The 20737-nt window shown below is 37.9% G+C and overlaps 1 protein-coding gene across 10 annotated transcripts in view; it reads right to left on the reverse strand.

Moving 5' to 3' along the window:
- Nol4 (nucleolar protein 4) overlaps positions 1-20737 on the reverse strand; it is a 350147-nt gene that overhangs the window by 15776 nt on the left and 313634 nt on the right. For all 10 annotated transcript variants that reach the window (XM_085833391.1, XM_085833385.1, XM_085833392.1 and 7 more), the window contains one exon: positions 10137-10314. In XM_085833391.1, coding sequence (XP_085689517.1) covers positions 10137-10314 — 178 coding nt within the window. The remainder of the gene's footprint in view (positions 1-10136; positions 10315-20737) is intronic.

The raw sequence follows: 20737 nt of genomic DNA on the forward strand, positions 1-20737 counted from the left end.
GATGTCCTCCTGTGTGTGTCTGAAGACACTGACAGTGCACTCACATATATAAAATAAATGAATCTTAAAAACAAAAAAGGAAGAAGAAGCCTGGTTAAGTCTCAAATACTGAGTCAGACATCCTTCAGATAAACAGTAAATCAAATTCGGTCACAGCTGAAATTTTCTATTGTCTCTTTTGTATTTAGTTTTCTAGTTTTGAAGTAACTCCAGTTTACAAAAAAAAGGTTTTTAAACACCTCTGTTACATTAGGAATTAGCTCCATTTGGAATTAGGAAGAGGAATTTACTTAAGCTAGAATGACAGATTTCTTTCTTTCTTCTTTCTTTTCTTTCTTTCTCTTTCTTTCTTTCTCTTTCTCTCTTTCTCTCTTTCTTCTTTCTTTCCTTTCTTCCTTTCTTTCTTCCTTTCTTCCTTTCCTTTCTTTCTTCTTTCTTTCTTTCTTTCTTTCTTTCTTTCTTTCTTTCTTTCTTTCTTTTTCTTTCTTCCTTCCATCTGTGTGCATGGTGTTGTGTGCGTTTGTTAGGACAGGTCCATGTATGCTGGTCCATATGTACATGTTTCTGCAGACTTGTGTGTGTAAGGTTGACTTCTGGTGTTTTCCACTGATCTGCTCTTCATAGTTTTTGAAACAAGGTCTTTAACTAAACAAGATGTTCATAAAATGGCAAGAATGCTTGGCCATTGAGTGTCAGGGATCCCCCTACCTCGTATACCCTCCCACCAGAACTAGAGTTCCAGACATACACCATGGAGTTTTGGGGATCTGAACTTGCATACTTGTGCTTGCACCAGCAGGCATCTTACCCATTGAGTCATCTTCCCAGTCTCCAAAACGGAGTTTTTATGGTATCTTGTAGACCAAACTCACTTAATTCATTAAGAAAAGACTGCTACACAAGCCATCAAAGGCAGAATGTCTGCTGTTATCAATGCAGGAAAAATGATTTCCACAAAAAAAAAAAAAGTCAGTGTCAATCTAAGCCTGTGAGTTAGCACTTTTGCTAGGAACCCGGTGATAGTTACACTGTCCTCTGTGTGGTACACATACTCTACACTGGCTTCATAGCAGTTTTGGTTACTAGACAGTTGAAATGGCTTCTATTATGGTGGATGACCTAAAGGTTAAAATGTATTTTATTTAGTGCATATCAATTTAATAGCCACCAATGGCAAGTTCCTGTCACATTGGATCCCATAGATCTAGATAAAACTATATTTGAAAGAAAGAAAATCTAACAGCTGAGTAGATTAGAGCAGAAAAATGCAATGCTTTAATTAAATAATCAAAAGAGCATATTAGAGAAATGAGCTTACTAAATGTAGCCAGTTGAATGGGGATTATGGACACAACTATATGCTTTTGGGCAATATAGACAGAAAGACCAGGGCTGCTGCTCTCGCTGAAGAGTATACAGAGGTAGGAGGATATCTTCAACCATTCTTGCCAAATCTGTTCTTGTTTTGTGAAATACCCAGATATAGCTGTCTCTTGTGAGACAAGGCCAGGGCCTAGCAAACACAGAAGTGGATGCTCACAGTCAGCTATTGGATGGATCACAGGGCCCCCAATGGAGGAGCTAGAGAAAGTACCCAAGGAGCTAAAGGGATCTGCAACCCTATAGGTGGAACAACATTATGAACTAACCAGTACCCCAGAGCTCTTGACTGTAGCTGCATATGTATCAAAAGATGGCCTAGTCGGCCATCACAGGAAAGAGAGGCCCATTGGACTTGCAAACTTTATATGCCCCAGTACAGAAGAACACCAGGGCCAAAAAGTGGGAGTGGGTGGTTAGGGGAGTGTGGGGGGGAGTGTATTGGGGACTTTTTGGATAGCATTGGAAATGTAAATGAGGAAAATACCTAATTAAAAAAAAGTAAAAAAAAAAAAATGGAGAACAGTTGAAGGAAAAACACCAGAAGTCAACCTTAAATACACAATTGCCTGTGGAGCCCTCTATGCCACTAAAGATTGTCTTGAAGAAGCAAAATAAATAAAATAACAAGTTAAAAATATAAAAATAGGAGACTAGAGTGATGCCTTATTAGTTAAGAGCACTAGCTACTCTTCCAGAAGACCAGGGTTTAGCTGTCAGTACCTACATGGTGGCTCACAAACACTGTATCTCCAGTTTCAAATGATCTACTTCTAGCCTCCATGGACACCAGATATACTTTTAGTATACAGACATACATAATGGGCAAATAACCATAAACACAATAAATAAATAAAATTAATATGTGTATGTAAGTGTGTATATACTGATGCCACAAGTTGAATCTTTGTCATTTTTGTCTATGTTTTTGAGGTGTGGTTTCTCACTGAACCTGCAGTTCTCCGTTACTGATTGAGCAGCCAAGCTGTTAGTTCCAGGAATCCCCTTATCTCTGCTTTCCTAGTGCTGGGGCTACAGGCATTCTGGTGTTTGATATGAGTGCTGAGTCTTCAAACTCAGATCTTCATGCTTTCCCAGCAGACATTACTCACTGAACTACTTCCCCTGCTTTAAAAAGTCCACTATGCTTTGACAACTCCACCAGAAGTTCTCTGAGTTATAATAACCGCAGACTCCCAATTACTCGGACTCCAATTTGATCAGATAAGTCACCCTTTTCATATAACATGTTATCATGAACATCTTCCCATTATGTAGAAAGCCTACCAACTCACTGTGGGGGATTATGTAGCTTTTCTGAATCACTCTCAGACACCACTCTATAAAATCATTATCTATAGAGCTTTTTGTGATAGATTTCACGCAGTTCTCACACAGCAGGAACATTCAGCTGGTGTGAAGCAAGAGGTGAAGGCCCTTCCCCATCCATCGACATTGCTTTTTACATGTGACTTCCAAGCTATCATGATTTATTCAAAGTATAAGATAAAGCCAAGCGAGCACCTCGTAGGTCCCTGAATGGTTACAATAGTCAGTTTCCCCCCTGAACCATAGGCTTACAAGTCAATGGTATTTTAAAGTAGAACTCAGACATTCCACAATATTTCTGTCCAGTATTTGAAGTGGAATGTTTCTCTTTCTTCAATATTACAACCTTCAGGGTATTAAAAAAAGGGGGGGCTCAGGAATTAATAAGGTATTGTCAGAGTAGAGCACATGGCAGAGAGTAGGAAAATGCTTGCCGTACAGCATGAGATCCCCAGAGCACACATCAAAGTTTCCGGGTGTGGTAGACTGTGAGTATAATCTAAGTGCTTGCATGGTAGGGACAGATGAATCCCTGGGGTTTGACAGTCACCAAACCCAGCCTACTTTCTACTTGTTGAGTTTCAGGCCAATGTGAGAATTATGATTTAAAAAACAAAAAGGTGGATAGAACCTGTGGTTGTTTGAATGAAATGCCCCATATCCTTTGGCATTTGAATACTTGGTCCACAGATAGTGGCACTATTGTGTGGGTTTAGTGGGTTTAGTCTTACTGGAGGTGGCATGTTACTGTGGTCAATTTGAGGTTTCAAAAGGTATGCACCATTCCTAGTTCATTCTTCCTCCTTGCAGTTTTAAGGTATGCTTATCAGCTTCCTTCTCCAGCCACCATGCCTGCCTGCCGCCATGCTTTCCTATCTCAGTAGTGATGGACTCCTATCCCCTTGGAACTGTAAGCCCAAATAAAACATCCTTCTGTCACCGTTTCTTGTAACAGCAGCAGAAAAGTAACTAATTCCAAACCTAGAGAATGGCACCTGAACTTGTCATCTGTCCTCCATGTTCAAATGTTCACCTACACCTAACAAACACCAACATACATACAACTCACACATACACATACAAAAAGAGAAGAACAAGGGAAAAAAAGGTGTCCCAAGAGGCACAATGTTTCACTGGGAAAATCTTTTTACATATGTATTCATGATGTGTATATCCATTTAGTATCCACAGAGTCCAAACAAGAACCATCTTATTTACTGACCCTAGCCATATGGAAGCCAGGGACAAGTTAGTCATCTTGCACATCTTCAAGCTATGCTTATTCTCCATGAAAAAGTGTGCATAGCAAATGGGTGGAGATGCAATAAATCTTTATAGTGCATTATGGGAACATACTGGAAGAAAACTGAGCTTGAAAGTGATTGGGGAAGTAGCATAGGTGTTTCAAGGTATCTAACAGGGCCCACATTAGTTATGTACAGGGGAAGTTATTTTCTATCCCAAACAGATAAACATATCTTATAGAACATATGGGGAGGAAGAAGTCATGTTTGCATGATTAACTTAAGGTTTCGTGGAATGGCTATACCATACCATCTTGTCAAAAATTAGGTATAAAATCAGAGGCTCATAGGCAAAGATTATAATACAGACATTTCAGAAGAAATAGTAACAGTTAATGATCATGTAAAACAAGACACTTAAGGGATGAAGGGAAGAAGAGAGGAGGGAAATTAAATTGCAGTATGGAAAAAATAGGTGGAAAATTTAAAAGTATATCCTAGAAAGGCAGGAGGCAAAGAATACTATAAGAACCCAAGTTGATGTGAACATCTGTCCTGGGTATCAAGGCCATGGACAACTCAAAGCTTTAATCATTGGGGGTGGGGTGGGGTGGTGGTGCTCAAATATGCCCATGAAATCCAGGAAAATAAATGCTAAAAACTATCTTAGCTTTGCTAATTGGTGAAATTAGGGGCAAACTAATCTAGCAATTATGGTAAGTGAGAGCTTGCTTTAGTGAACTGAGGAAAAACTGTTGGTGAGGTGTTTAGGGGGTGAGTGAATGGAAAGGCTCCTTTGAATATTTTCCATAAAAACTGTAATGGCTATAATGGCTGAGGGGTTAAGGTTCTAGATTCAAAAGGTGCACATAAGAAATGAGACTTCAGTCTTATATGACTACCTTGACTAGCTCTAGTTAGGCCTATGGTCAAGGGTACCTGTTCTAGGTCCAGCGACAGGCTTTATCCAAGAGAATATTTCAAATGGAAATCCCATAAATTCATGTCACGACAAAAGGAGGAAGATACCAAATGCAGAGATTCAGGCAGACTAGAAATCACCATACAAATGTTAGTTATTAAGGCTCATTATTACCACAATTTTATTCTGTTAGATTTTGGTCTGTATATCAGCCTATTTTTTATCAGAGTTGAAAAAAAGAATGAAAAGTCTGCACCCCATGGAGTGTGTGTAGAGGAAACAGCCAAAAACAAATGATGCCTTTTGCACATAATTTCAGCTTCTGGGTTCAATGGGGAACTGCAGAGAACCACAATAGCCTTCTGTAGATGATGCGATGTGAGCTTCCTGACACAATGTCCCATGTCAACGGAAGCGATAATGACAGGAGACAGGCTACTTCTTGCTTCTTTCATTTGCTTAATTTGAATACATTCTTTATACAAATTGTAACTGCTGTCATTTTGATAATACTCCAATTTGAAAATCTGGATTGCTGGGTGCAGGCCGTTGCCAGCTCTAAACAAATGGTGGGTTGGCTACTGAAAGCTTTGAAGGGCACTCTGGCACTGGGCACAGACAGGCTTTCTCCCTGCTATGAAGTCTCCTATGTAGGACAGATTTCCCAGTTGCCATTATAGTCAAAATGAAGCAGGAGTTTATAAAACTCTACTACAACCAGATAGACCTACACATCGATGAATCCACTGCGCTCTTCCTCCATCCACTGTGTTTTCTTTTGACTCATTCTTCTGCCTTTTGTTGTTTGTTGTGCTGGATCAAACCCAAGGAATCATGTATGCTAAGCACATGGTCTAATGCAGACCTGCATCACCAGCCTTGTTTGCTTTCATATCAGATAAACTACTCACACCTGGCATCCAAGATCTACAAATGACTGACTCTGTACCTCTTTAATGTTGACATCAGAAACTCTATTTAATAATAATAGTTCCAACTAAGCCAGTGCTTAGGTACTTGACATGTAAGTGACATTACTTGGAGGAGTGGAATCATGGTAGGCGGAGTCTGTGCTTTCTCAGATAGCACATCTATTTAGGGGAAGAGAGTGTTCAATGAGCTAATTAAGCAGTAGAAGAAGGTAGGATTGAAAGTGCTTTGACATTTAAATAAAATCAAAGACTGTCTTAAAAACATTTATTTTGTTATTTTTGGTGAGGGCACAGTGTTTCCACAGAGTCCAGAGGGGACCACTGGGTGCCCTGGAACAGAAATGACAAGTGGCTGTGAGCTGCCTGATGGGGGTGGCTAGGAACTGAAACCCAGTCTCATCTCCCTAAACCACAAGAGACAGCTCTTATTGATGTGTTTTGAGCTACACATTTCTTAAGGTAAACAAGCTTTCATTAAATGTACATTTATTGAAACAGAGAAAACCCAAAATATGTTACACTAAATATAAAGCGAGTCAAAATACCTCCTTTTTAAAAATACATGCTTGTGTTCTAGGATATGGTATAATTTGCAGGGTTCATGTGCCTTATAATATGATTTCAGATAGTTCTGGAAACATCTTTTGTCCTCTAATCCATATTGTCTGGTTTTGTTTGTTTCTGTTTGTTTGTTTGTTTGTTTTTCTGTCAGCTTGAAGAATATTCTGGTTTCTCCAGATAATTTTGTGACTTCTGAATGTCGTCACTTGCCTTACAAACTAAGTCAGACATACACTTAATCTAACCCTTATTCTAACTGCTGCTCTCCACACGTTACAAACGCACATAGCCCTAAAACCAAGAATTCTCAAATTTCGACTGCCAGAGTTATCCACCACTAGCTATGATGCTGGCATCTAATTCTATGCTAATTTTCTTCTATGTTCCTTTTAGCTCTCAAGATTTGTGCATATTCATATAGCTTCTTTTTCAATCACTCCAAATATGTTATATAAGGAATAACAGATAATGAAGCATTAGGTCAGAATAGGTTGGATTCATGTAACTTAAAGAGAGAGTCCCCAAACAAATGAAACTGTGTACCCAGTCAACCTAACCGTCTTTCTGTACTTGAAAAAAAAAATGAATAAAACCAAGACAGGAGTAAACAACACCAGTGTGAAAAGAATTCCAGATTCTTGGAGAATGAAAAGCTATTCTGACTCCTTTTATTGTACAGAGTTAATATTTCCACTGGCTGCCACCATCAGTGGGTGCCGAAGTCCTACTCTGGAGAGATTTGCTTTCATCTAAGTGTAAAGGGCCTCTTTGCCCAGATTACTTTTTAAGTTGTTTTATTATTGTTACACTAGGTCCAAAGCCCTAGCCTAAAGAAATTCATCTCATTTTCATAATGTTGCAGACCACAGTAGGTTAACCAGTAGGTTAATCCTACTGTGCATTTTCAGCAGCAGTCTGAAGTCTACAAGGCATGGAAGTTATCCTTTTTGGTGTCTTTAAATGGCCTTCATCCTATCATACAAAAATGTAAGGATATATGAGTTAAGTAGCCTCAAATCTACATGCCACTAATTGCCTATGCCTCCTTCTTATTTTGTAGACTTCAAACAGCAAATATGAAGGGGTGATACACAACATGAAACTTGATATGCCACTGATGATAGAGAACAGAAATTAGGGGCTAGCCCACTTTGCTCCCAGCCTTCATAAGGTCTGTCTTTCATTCTGATGCATTGGTTGACATAAGTGGCTGGCAGAAACATTTTTATTAAAAAGTCTGAGAGATGTCTGTAAGGAGAGATTGCTGATAAAGTATTTCCCAGCTCCTTTCAGCCTCTGTCATTCTATGAAAGTGAAAGCTTGGGGGAGGGGGGAGTTCAATGAATATCAAACTAAGTACATCTCACTATAATATTACCACATCCACCTTTAAACTATAAACTTATACAAGTTGCATTCCTGCTAATTATACAGCTGCATACTTGACATCTGTTCTAGAATTCTGACATGGCTTTTGAACATCACCAATGGCTGAGGAATGGAAAGCAAACTGTGTATGTGTTATGTTGTATGTGGTATGTGGTGTGTGTGTGTGTGTGTGTGTGTGTGTGTGTGTGTGTGTGTTTGCACATTCACTGTTGTATATGTTTCACAGAATAAATTCAAGAGTTTTCTAAGGGTTTATGGCTACACCTGGGAGTCCTAAGTAATAAACTTTGAGGATGAACAACAGATGGCATTAGAGAGGGAAAACCAGATGAAAGAAGCAGAGGCAGCTTGGAGCTAAGGAAGGAGTGTAAGATGATTTTGTTTTTATTTTTGACAACAGTTAAAGGAACACAAAAGAAAATTCGCTGGTTGCCTGATTTGCTCTGACTTGACTCATTTTCTTTGCTTTAATTTGAGAGACAACTTTGCTTTTTCTTTGAAGAATTAGTTTAAATATAGGAAAGAATTTTCAGCTAATGTTTTCTGGTAAAGATTAGCATCCAAATGAGTCTCTTTTCTTCTCAAAACAACATCAGCTACAACATCTACAAGAATACCAACATCTTTGAAATCCTATAAAAGTTTATTTCTTTTTCTGTCTTTGTATACAATGCATTTCTCCTACCAGGATCTCTCTGTATTTTTAATAACAACTTCCAAAGTCAGACAAACATCATAATACAGGATGAATTATGAAGTCTGGGAGCACAGTGGGCAAGGCAGAGCCCATATTCTGCTCTTCTGTCATTCATGTCTTGAGACTCTTAATTAAAAATAAGAGGCCTCACATTTTCTAGTTGTATGGCCCTATAAAACCATTTAGATATTTAGGAGCAAAGGGAAATGATTCTGATTGTATGGGAATAGAGGCCAGCCACCTCATTTTGCTTTAGTTTCACAGGTCATTCCCATACTGAAGTGTTGTTCACTTCTATTTATTTTAATTTGCACCACTAACAAAATCCAAGTAACTGTATTCTCTTGCAGATATTATAGAAATAACAAATATTTAGCATAGTCAACATTCAGAGAAGATACATTAATAAATATATAAAAAAAACCCAATGTTTTAAATGATAAAAGAAGCTGTGTCAAGCCATCGAGAAGATATACAAGTGTTTGTAGCCACAGAACAAGTTTACTCTCAGCCTTGGTCAGATTTCTCTCTCTCTCTCTCTCTCTCTCTCTCTCTCTCTCTCTCCTCTCTCTTTCTCTCCCTCTCTCTCTCTGCCATCAACACTGGTGAATGCTGAGAACCATGGCTGCAGGGATACAAAGAAAAAGGGACATCTGAGGACTCAGCCCCGAATGTGACATTACCACCATCCTGTATGCCTTAGAGAGCATTGTCCTGAAGAGATGGAAAGACTGAGAATAGAAACTCGGGTTCTGTGCATGTTAAGCATCACTGGACTAACTCCTTTTCCCCACTATACCTTCTTTTTTTTAAAAAAATTAATTGTGCATTGCCTATTTAATTTTAAAGGATGTATGTATTGATTTACTTCTTTCATTATAAATAAGTAATAACTTTCAATTTGTCATTTGTCTTTATACTTATGAGTATTTTATCATATAAAAAGAAAGAGTACAACATTAATTTATTCATAACTGTACTTTATGTATAATTAAGAAATATGATTTTTCACATTCTAGGTATAGTAACTTGTCTGCATATATACATTTCTTAAGATACAAATTATTCTATGGAGAGAACTTAAATGTTTGATGCATTTGAGATGTTGTGACACATAAACTCTAGGAAATTCCTAAAACAGGAGCAAATACAAGCCGGCTCTAGGCATCAATTACTATGGGCAGAGCATTACTGATGTTAACCTATTGGCTGGGGAGGCACAATGGCTTCTGATTTGTTTCCCTTCATGTGTCTTCAGTGAAAGCAATGTGCATCCCATAAAGTTCCCATTGCCTCAAATCCTCCAGCTTTCAAACCCCAGTGAACATTAAGAAACCAGAGCATGATTCTTGACAAGCCATTGACAAATCACTCTTACAACACCAGGGGCAGAATGAATTACTACTTGGGAAAAAGAATTGCTCCTATTCTACCTGAAATTTCTTCCTAATATAAAACAGCAATCATTCAATTGCATCATATTGCTGCCGCTCACAGAAGCTGTGGCAACAGAGTGAGCTACTCAGGAGGGGAGGCAAACATTGTGTTTTCAAATAGCCTCGTTTTAACCCCACTGTCACTGGCTCATGCTTATAACACTTTATCCATTTTCTTCTTTCAGGTTTAGAAAATGTACCAGCCCCAAGTGAACGCACAACATGCAAGCTGTGATAAAGACTCACCGCTACTAGAAGTGTCATCCAGGCTTAGCAGCCCTCCTAGCCCTCGGTAACTATGGTAACTGTAGGTCCCATTGCCATTGATGTACAATACCTCCTGGGAGCCTGGAACAGTAGCTGTTGAGTAGGTGGCCTGGGCTGCCTCCGGCTTGCACTGTTTGTCAGCAGGAGCAGCTTCATCCTGTAACAAGACAGCATCCCATCATTGTAACATTTTTGCGCTGCTTCTCTCTGTATACTCTCAATGCCAGCCACATGGTCACTGTGGCTAAGAAACTTCCATACAGTGAACATTAAGCTTATGTGTATATTTTCTAAAAACTAATAATAATAATAATAATAATAAAGCAAACAAGGCAACAATGTGGGCAAGCTATACATTTTTAAAAATGATAATTTCCAACTAAATTTAAAATAATAGATTGCTTCAAAGCCACCAAGAGGTGGCAGTCACCCAAAGGACCACTGGCAAGTGAGTGGACGAACAAAACGAAGGACAAATGCATAGTGGAATCCTGTTTACCCTTGAAGCAGGACCCCTCATGGGTACTACAACACTGATGAAGCCTAAGGACACTTGGTAAGCAATGCCGTGTGGTTTCATTCATAAGAGGCAACTGAGAACTGAAAGAATGGTGAAGGACAATGCTGGTCCCACCTCTGTGGAGTCAGGTTGGGGAAGCAGGGTTTCATTGTGTACACAAGTGGGGACATGGACCTAGGATCTGTAGTTAATAGTTCTCTCCTGCAAAAGTGTAACTGGGGGCAGGAGAAGGTGGCTTTTAGTAAATAGAAAACAAACAAGCAATAAACAGACTAAAATTACACAGTGAGTGATAACAGTGAGAGACAAGAGAACACCTTGACAGACTTTGAGCCTCTTAGTTTGTGCGTTCCCTGCTTCCCCCCGAGTCCTCCTAACATCTCTTCCTTTTTCCCTGTTTCTTCCACTCCCCCTTTTCCCTTTTCCCCTTTTCCTTTATGTTTAAAACATCATAAAGTTGTACTGTGTATTAACTGTATGCTAAGTTTACTGCCAGCATTACAGGAGCCTGAAGGACCTTAACACACACCCAGGTCATGTAGGTGTGTTTATACAGTCATCATTGTTCATGAAACTACCTTTACCCCACTGAAAAATGATGTAAGGGAATTAAAAATTAAGTTTGCAATAAATGCTTTATTTTTAATAACAAAATAGATTGCATTTCTCCTTAGCTATAAGTTCATGAAGTCTAAAATATATGTGACACGGAATAATTTAATTCTCCTGACTTTTTACAATTTTTATATTTCTTCTGACTTTATCCTTCTCTTCACTCTTCCATGTTCAGGATGAACTTCTGTAAGCAAGGCAAAGCCTTTACCACCAAGTCATATCCGTAGCCTTCTTTCATTTTCAATAAGAAATATTTTTATAAATATATTTTTAATAAATTTTAGGAGTGAGTTTTTATTACCATCAGCATTTTGTGTGACATCAAATTAGAATAAAGTCACGTGTTTGCCAGATTTATCCCTAGACGATACAGAAGAAGAGATATGAAAGAAGGTTTTTCTATGGCACAGCCCCATGTTGTATTGATATTCTCATAGTTTACATGATGAAAACTTGGCATGACTTTGCTCTTGTTATGATGATGTGCTTAGCTCAAATGGCTCAGTTATACTCAGCCATGGATGGGGACACATGATCATCTTTATTTCCAGTGAGCTTATAAAGAGAACCTGAAACTTAATAACTTCCCAATCTAAATGGTACCATGATACCAATGACTTACAGAAAAAAATGGAAAAGAAAATATTGTATAACAAATTTAAATTTTGATGTAATTAAAGTATCAAAGCTGATGTTTCTGAAATTTGTCTAACGCAAACATGAGCTGATCTAACTCAGTGTACAACTAGAATGTTGGGTTGTAAATTCAAAGCTTGCCATTTGAATCACAGAACCCCTGGGAGGGCATATTGCCTTTTATAACATTTTCCTGGGAGAAATTGCCCATCAAGTCAAGCAAAGACCAAGACTGAATTAGGGTTTGCTGCTGCTGCTGCTGTTGCTGTTGCTGCTGCTGCTGTTGCTGCTGCTACTGCCACCAGCTCAACTCTCCTGAGTCTCCAGTTGGCTGTACTAGTTTAATAGTTTTATTGTATTGTCAATGAAAAGGCACCCAAAGAAGATCAGTTTCAGACTCTATAGAAAAAAAAATAGAGTGCTGGGACCCACTGCTAATAGAGACATTAAAATATATTACTATTTGCTTTAACGAAAACATTATTTTTTGTTTTGTACTTAAGATGAATTTTCGTATTACCCATAATAAGTGAGCTTAAATAATCTGGAACATTGAAGATGGTTATTTTTTGAAATCTGTTGCTCTTTGGTATGTAGGTCATAACAAGCAAGCTCGTCTCAAGTAATCAGGCTAATCAGTCAGGGATGTTGTGAGCAAGAGTTGTTCATAAATCAATGTTAGTCGAATACAAACAGTTACCATGGGAGCATACTGGATTTGATGGGAAAGAGTATCTCAGACTTGATGCATCAGTCTCTCCAGTCGAACAGTCTCCTGTGTAAGTGTGCCAACATGTTTGTGTGGGCATAGGTTCTATTTATATACCATCTAGAGGATTTGAGAAAATACCTTAAAATCTGAAACTGAGTGCTAACATTTTTACTTTGTGAAGGGGAACTTAATCATTTTAGATTTAGGATTTTTAAAAATCCCTTCAGAAATTGGACATTCAACCAATATCCTATGCAAGTATTAAAAAAAAAAGTACCAAATACTGTAAAGTCAGATTCACTCTTGTCTCAGGCAATTCAGATTACACATACTCAACCTGTTTACATTAATTCCTCCATACTAACATAGGTGTGGCATGTATCCCCTTAGTGTGAGCTTATTACAGTCCACCAAATGGTAAATGGATGGATCTATGATGTCCAAATGCTGAGAGAGTTGATGGTTGAATTGTCCTAAAAGCCCACAAATCAGATACTTGTTCCCTTTGGTGAGGTTACTGAGAACAGGTGGAAGCTTTAGGCATGCCTAACTAGTGGCAGGTCCTAAAGACTCACTGGGGACAGATCTCCCTCAAGACTGTGGACATCCTAGGCCCCCCTTGCTACTCTTTTCCTTCATGGCTCAGGATGTAAATGAGTTTGCTCTGCCCTGTTCTCTCAGCTCTTGCAATCCAGCTAATCCAGTCATAAACCCAAAGCAACATAAGCACTTGCTTTCATGCTGACACCTTTACACAAAGTGTGAGGTAAATAAACTTATAATTTCCTCTGGGGTTTCATTGTAGTGACACAGAGCTAATGATACACTCAGATTAATTTTTCAAGAATACACCTTTTTCCTATAAAAGTATTTTTTTTAAACTAGTCTCTAGGAAATCTGTATGATTTTTAGGGAAGACATCTGGGAGTCTCCCAGAGGTATGGTTTACTGGCATGTGCCACACCCTTTTTCGGTAGCCAGTTTAATAGTTCTGCTTTATTTCACTCTGAACTCACCAATTGACTACATCCAAAGTGTTTATGGAAATGACTTAGCTATAAAATACTCTTTCTGTAAAGACAAATGTCTTGAAATCTCAAAAGACAATACATCAGAATATTCTCTTTTCTTGGGGTATTTGTGAAGGGCTAGTTTCCATTCTACCACTCAAACAGGGTAAATAATCTAAGTTTCTAGTTTTATTAAGGTGGCACTCTTCTGAGGTCCTCATGTCCTGTTTGAAAGTGAAAGGAGGATGCTCTCACAGAAGAGCACCTTGTTTTGCAAAAGAGGAAACATTATTACCGCAGTGTTTTCTTATGCATTTTTTGTATGATAGAATTAATTTGGATTATTAAGTGTGCTATTTTAAAATTTGACTCTTTCTTTATTAACTGCTGTTCCAAACTGCTGTAGCTGCACTGGAAAGGAAGATAATTAATTCCATTAATAATCAAAGCCAACTTTGTAGGGGTTATTTGTATTCAAACAAAGATTTGCATTATTAATGTTTTGGTAGTCCACTATCCATAGAAAAATAAAACACACAAGTCTGCCAATAAAATATGTTCTGCAGTGTCTTTTGGACAAACGTTTAATGAGTGTTAATTCATGTTTTTGTCTTGAATGATAATCATTTTCAAAGAGAGATGATTTTAATGACATTAAGAGGTACATATGCCCTGAAGTCACATTTTACCTTTGTCATCAACTTCCAGTAATTAATATTTTAATAATGAGTGCTCAACATTTTCATAACTAGCAGTTCACCCCCAGAGTACCTATGAATGTTGTTTTCGAAAAAGGGCCATTTTAATATGCTACAAAGCTTCATATCTACACAAATACATTTAATTAACAAGAAAAATAGCTGACCTTTTTATTAGAAATATTTCAAAATGTATAATGCATTAAAATAAGGATCAACAATTGAATGACTACAAACAATGGACTAGACAATCACACACACATATATCATACAGCCCCCCCCCACACTCACACACACACACACACACACACACACAATTTCTTTGATACAAATATTCAAGAAATTAAAGAAGTATTTTTGTTTTCTATTTTAACCAGACTCTGGCCCATCCATTTATATCTTTCTCCCTACCTTTAAGACGTATGCGCGCATTTGCATTTCATGTGTAAAATGGACTTATATGAAGATGGGAAATTGCTTTTACATGGAAGGCAAGACTGGGATAAGTTACAAGAGGGGACTTTACTTTTTGTGTTTCACCCCCAGAAACTGAAGTCTGAAGTTGTAGTTGTTGACTGGTTCCCTGATGGATCACACAGATAGAATCCTAAGCCCTTCAGGCACATAAGGAAATTTTCACTCAAAACCGTTCACAGACAAATTATCTAACTGAAACTTAATTATTCCCCTTAAGGGACAAAACAATAGTTTTTTGTTGTTCTTATTGTTGTTTTTAATATAAGTGACCTTGAAAAGGTAACACTAGATTGACATCTTCTCTCAAGACTCCCAGGAATTTTGTTTTTAGGTTTTATGGCATCTGCACGTATTGAACAGTAGTTATTTTCATGACTATGTTGTCTATAAAAATGAGCAGAAAATACCAGTTAAATTGTCAGCAGTGCTCAGATCCTGTCTGTGTTTGCATGTCACTGTTATCTTACAGTGCCAAGAAGTTTGCAATACACTCTTCCTAGAACATGGACTCTCCTTTTGAGAAAATCATGCGGTATGTAAAGAGCAGGCATTACCGATTTACTTTTTCAAGGGGCAGAACCTTGATCTGAGCCACAAATGATCTTTCTGCTACAGAACAGTAAACATGCAGACACAATGCATGTTTCAATTTGCCCCAATTTTCTGTAAGCTGATTGCAGATGTCTACTGTCCTTACATGTTCTCTGTAGTTCATATGATAGAACATTTTTATTTAAGATACATATTTTAAATCCCCTCCTTGCTTTATGAGTGCAAATGGGGTTAGTGAGTGCAATGCAGTCCATGTACAAACTGCTGAAAACATCTCTACCTTCTAAAAGTTTCTCTCCCCCATTTGAGAGCATTCTAGAAATAAGTAGATTGCTAAGAGTTTCCAGGGACATTGAGGGAGGATCAGAGAGAACCAAAGCTATATTGAAAATGCTCTTCAACCAACAAGAAAACATCTGCCCTGTAAGTGCCTAGCCATATTTGGGGGTAATGAGAGCCGACATTTGATGACATCAACTCAGTCCATCCTTATGACCTTGCATCCTGGCTCATGTATTCCAATGCTCAGGTTTCCAGCATGCACTCAGTGGAGTCCTATATTACATTTTCAAATTGAGAGCTAAAAATGGTTAAAATATGAGCAGTACAAAAATTCTCCCCAAGACACAGGTAGACACTTCTAAAAGCCACATATTGATTGATTCCAGGTCATGCAATGATAAACCTTGAATATATTTATTTCTGATTTAAGAAAACAAACTCTTAGGAGAATAGCTACTGCCAGAGAGTCACCAAACCCTTTGAGGTTCGTTTGTTTGTTTGTCTGATAAGTTCTTTGTAGAAGTGTGTAAACACACCAATGCACATGATTTCATGGGCAGTAAAGTTTGCACCATAACTGGGAACTAATAAAGCTTCAGAGATAGAATGGAGGTAGCATTGTGGTCACAAATGAGGGCTGGGAAGGGAAGGAACAGGGAGCTGTCAATTGGAGGCCTAAAAATGCAAGTAGGAGGAGTCAATTTTGAGATACATCTTACGGCATGGTGATGAGAGCCAAAGTATTTTCTACTTCCAAGTAATTAAATTCCAAGTACCTTGTCATAATAAATGATAGGGAAGTGAGGCTCTGGCTATCCTCATTAGTCTAGCTGAATCACATTTTTCTGTGCAGGTATATAAAACAACAATTGTATTCTCTGAATGTATATACTTACTTTTCCCCAAATAAAATAACAATGATGGTTCCTTGATGAGAGCCATTCTGACTGGGTTGGGACGGAATATCAAAGAATTTTTAATTTCCATTTCCCTAATGCCCAATATGCTGAACATGTTTAAAAGTTTATCAGGTATTGTAGTGCTCCTTTTGAAAACTATTTTAGTTGATTGGCCAATTTGTCGAATGGTAATTTGGTATTTTAGGTTTTTTTTTTTTCAGTTCTTTACATATACTAGATATTAACCCTTGTGAACATGAAAAAGGATGTACTGGAGAGAGAATAGTACACTGGGAAGGGGCCAAGGAAATGAGGAGAGGGAGGAGGAGGTAGACCCAAATTAAACATAAAAATACCATATGGAATCTTGTTACTTTGTATGGTTATTAAAATTATATAGTGTCTAACATGTAGATCATGTAGTTAAGAATTCATTCTGCTTCTTAGGTAAATGATATGCTCATAGAAAATACACAAAAATGCAAGAATAAAATTTGCAAACTAATAGCTTTTACAGGGTTTCTCTGTATAGCTCTGGCTGTCCTGGAACTCACTTTGTAGACCAGACTGACCTCGAACTCAGAAATCTGCCTGCCTCTGCCTCCCAGGTACTGGGATTAAAGGCGTGCACCACCACGCCTGGCGAATAGCATTTTTAAAAATCGTGTTTGAGGTGCTAGGAAGCATTCATGAACCCCAAAAGACCACCAGGGAGCTGTTTCCAATGTCTCCATTAGGGTCTCTTTATTACAAACTTGAGTTTGGGCTTAGCACTGACCCACAGGATGGTTTGCTGAAGCAGTCCTAAACTCTCATTGGGACAAGGTTTTACAGAAAATGGCAAGCAATGGAGGGGGTGAGGAGTGGGTGTGTAGACTGCCAAGCAGCTAACTAAATTTCTATTGTAAGCCAACAGGTTGGTGCTCTGGAGCAAGACTACACAATCATAAAGGGTCTGAAAGCACATCTGAGCCAATCAGACTAATCTTTGATTGACTGTTGCTAGGAAGTAACTAGAGAATTGGCCAAGGACAAGTCATGGGGTTCTTCCTGGTACTTGGGTGCAGCTTGGGTTTAGCTGTTTAGCTGGGCTAAGTTTTCAGGCCCTTTTAAAATTTTTCTTTTAAATTGATGGCCGGTTCCAAAATAGAGTAGGTTTGGCCTCTCATCTGTATATGCGTGTGTGTATGTAAAGCAAAGGTTTAAGATTCATTGACCTCAAAAATACAAAATAAATACATTAGTACCAAATGATAGTGGACACCTGAAACTCGAAGGAAAGAAGCATAGTGGGTAGTCACCAATTAGTAGGAATCTCCTTCAAGCACATGAAACTTGTTATCAGCTTTCAATTTAAATGTGCCAATTTGCTCTTTAGTGATTGATCAAAAGTGCCTGTGCTTAAATGAATATTCCATAGGATAGCAATCCTTATTTTGGCAAAAGACTTTAAAGACAATTCCTTTGAGCTTCCAAAATAATATTGCAAGTCACTTAGCCGGTAGTTTTGAGCAGAATTTCTCATCACAGAAAATCTTTCTGTAATACCTGGATATTTTTAACATTAATCTTCAGTATACTTTCGGAGTAAGTGGAGATTTCTTTTAGTAACACAGTCTATCTTCCTTCTTCTTTATTGCAATGTCCATCATGAAATCTTCAAGTTATCTATGAAGCCATCATTTTATCTAGAGTTTGACTTTACTCATTGAAAACATTTTTTTGGGCCAGTGAGATGGCTCAGAACAGTAAAGGTATCACTCAGATATGAATGATTTATCCTAGTAGTTGCATAGTGTGACATTGGGAATTCTTACTATTGACAAGAAAATTAAACTCATTCAGGAAACAGAAATTTTAAAAAATAAAAACCCCAGAGATGGTAGAAAATGTTCATTTTCTTATGCTTTGTTTTGTTTTCTCCCGAAAAGGTGAGAAATCCCGACTAATGACTTTATTTGAGCACTGGTGCTATAAAGCAATCATTGATGGTTTCAAAATTAGAGACAGGTGTGCCAGCATGGTTGAGTAAGCAGAATGAAAACAATCCCCTCGTAATGTTGCTCTACATAATTGATTCCCAACTACCTTTGATGAATACTCTGTTCAATCATACAGTAAACACACTTCCACAGGGACTGTGCATTTTGAAAGAGCCATGGAACTGAGATCTTAATTTCTACACACTTGGAAAAAAAGAGCTTATAGATTATTATAGTTTAAACTGGGTATAAAAACCACCCATCCATTTTTTGGTACTTGAAGTATATTAATTATGAAGCAGTCAAACTAAGGTAATTAGAAAGCCATCAATATGGCAGAGCCTGGATCACTGAGGGATAATGATTTTTATAGTAATGTGGAATTAAAATTTAAAAGGATCATGGCATGAGAAGCTGCTTACAAAATGATCTAAAAATAACTTATCTGATGATGGATTTAATACACACCCTTGAAGCCTGTGTTTATTTGGTGGGTTCTCAGATCAGTACCCTTTGGTGTGTTCCTACCTTAATAGTTTTGTTTCCTTTGCCTACTTCCTGGTTACATGATGCATCTGACTTAGGACTCTGGGTATGAATGTAGAATGTTATAGGTTTTAACATTATAGTTGGAAGACAAATGTTATTTATTAGCACCATATTGTTTCGTCTTTAAATTTTACAGTTAATAGTTTTATTCTATTTGCAACAAATCCATGTCAGAAAGCTAGTAGTTTTTAGGAATTCATTGCTATAATTATATTTACATATATATGAAACCAATACAGGTTTATAAACTACTTGAATTTGGTAAGCAGTAGTTCTCGCTCCCTTAAGATTTAAGATCATTTCACTTTATGAAACCAGGCATAATAAGCAACTCTTTCCCTTCCCTCTTGTTCTCTAGAAGTTTCCACTCTATGCCATTCCCTTGCAATGCTGCATCTGTGCTTTAGCCAGCATCTACTGATTTATAGCATGCTTCTCTACATCAAAATCCATGATGGAGACCTTTGCTCAGGCCCACATTTTGAGCTGCCTGCATGACATAGCCCATGATTATCTGCCAGACATTATGTCTGAGGTTACATGTGTCTTTACATTCTCTCAAGTCCCCAGTCATAATTTGTTCAGCCTCTGAACTCTTTCACTTGATCAATGACATCGTTATCTCTATACAGTTTTCTGTTCTACAGAGCCATGTCCTATCCCTACCCTCTTAAGACCTGATTGTAGGGGAAGAAATGAAATACATAAGGTACAGAATTTTTTCAGACAATGATAACCTCTAATAATAAAATAAAATTAGATCAAGTGACAATGAAATTGGAAATGAGGGTTCAAGAGAGAGTTTATTTCTAAGAAAGGTGAATCAAAAAAGTAAAAAACCAGAATTCAAAGTCATAAAAGAAGTCCATCTGCATGAGTGTGTGTGCTTTCACGGGTATCTTCCTGTGTGTGTCTTCCTGTGCCCAGGCTGTATAGAAATATATTCTACCATTCATATGCAAAGACCTCTGAATGTATTTTCTATGTTTATTAGGTTCATACAAGGATAGAATTTAGATTTAAATTTCCTTGCAACAAAATTTTCTGATGCAATTATTTTTGTCTTGCTCTGAATTATTTTGTCCCATCCAGATAAACTCCCTGACTTTGTCTTCAGGCAGATAATCACTATGAACCTGATCAGCTTCACACTCACATGGTACTTGGTGAGGCGACACTGATAGATATAAGGGCTGAGAAGAGTAGAGCGGTCAAAGGTGCTTGTGCCTGAGGTATTTATGTACTGTTGCCTGCTGCTGATGTGATGGCAGTTGCTGGGTTCTTCCAGTGACTAGTTTGGATTCTGTCTGACAGACCCTCCCAAGGCCTTAGGGCATTTCTGTTGCCCTAGTGCTTCTGTGGAAATGGCCTCTCACTTCATATTGTCTTTTTGATTCTGTAGCTCACCCACAGAGTACACATGCTTCCACCCCAACACCCACCGCATTGTGAAGCAGTCCTCAGTTACTTACTTTGAAAATGTCTTTTAAGGTCTTAGATGAGCAGGTTTTTTGTTTGTTTGTTTGTTTGTTTTAACTGCCGAACTGGTCAGCAAGCAATGACATCATGTTTATTCTCAGTTTATATTCTTTAGATAGTAATGTGTGTGTGTTGGGGTGGGTGGGTTGTGTGTATGGGTTGGTTTTTT

Source organism: Mus caroli, unplaced genomic scaffold, assembly GCF_978045245.1.
Source record: "Mus caroli unplaced genomic scaffold, Mus_caroli_1 scaffold_19, whole genome shotgun sequence".
Classification (NCBI taxonomy): Eukaryota; Metazoa; Chordata; class Mammalia; order Rodentia; family Muridae; genus Mus; species Mus caroli.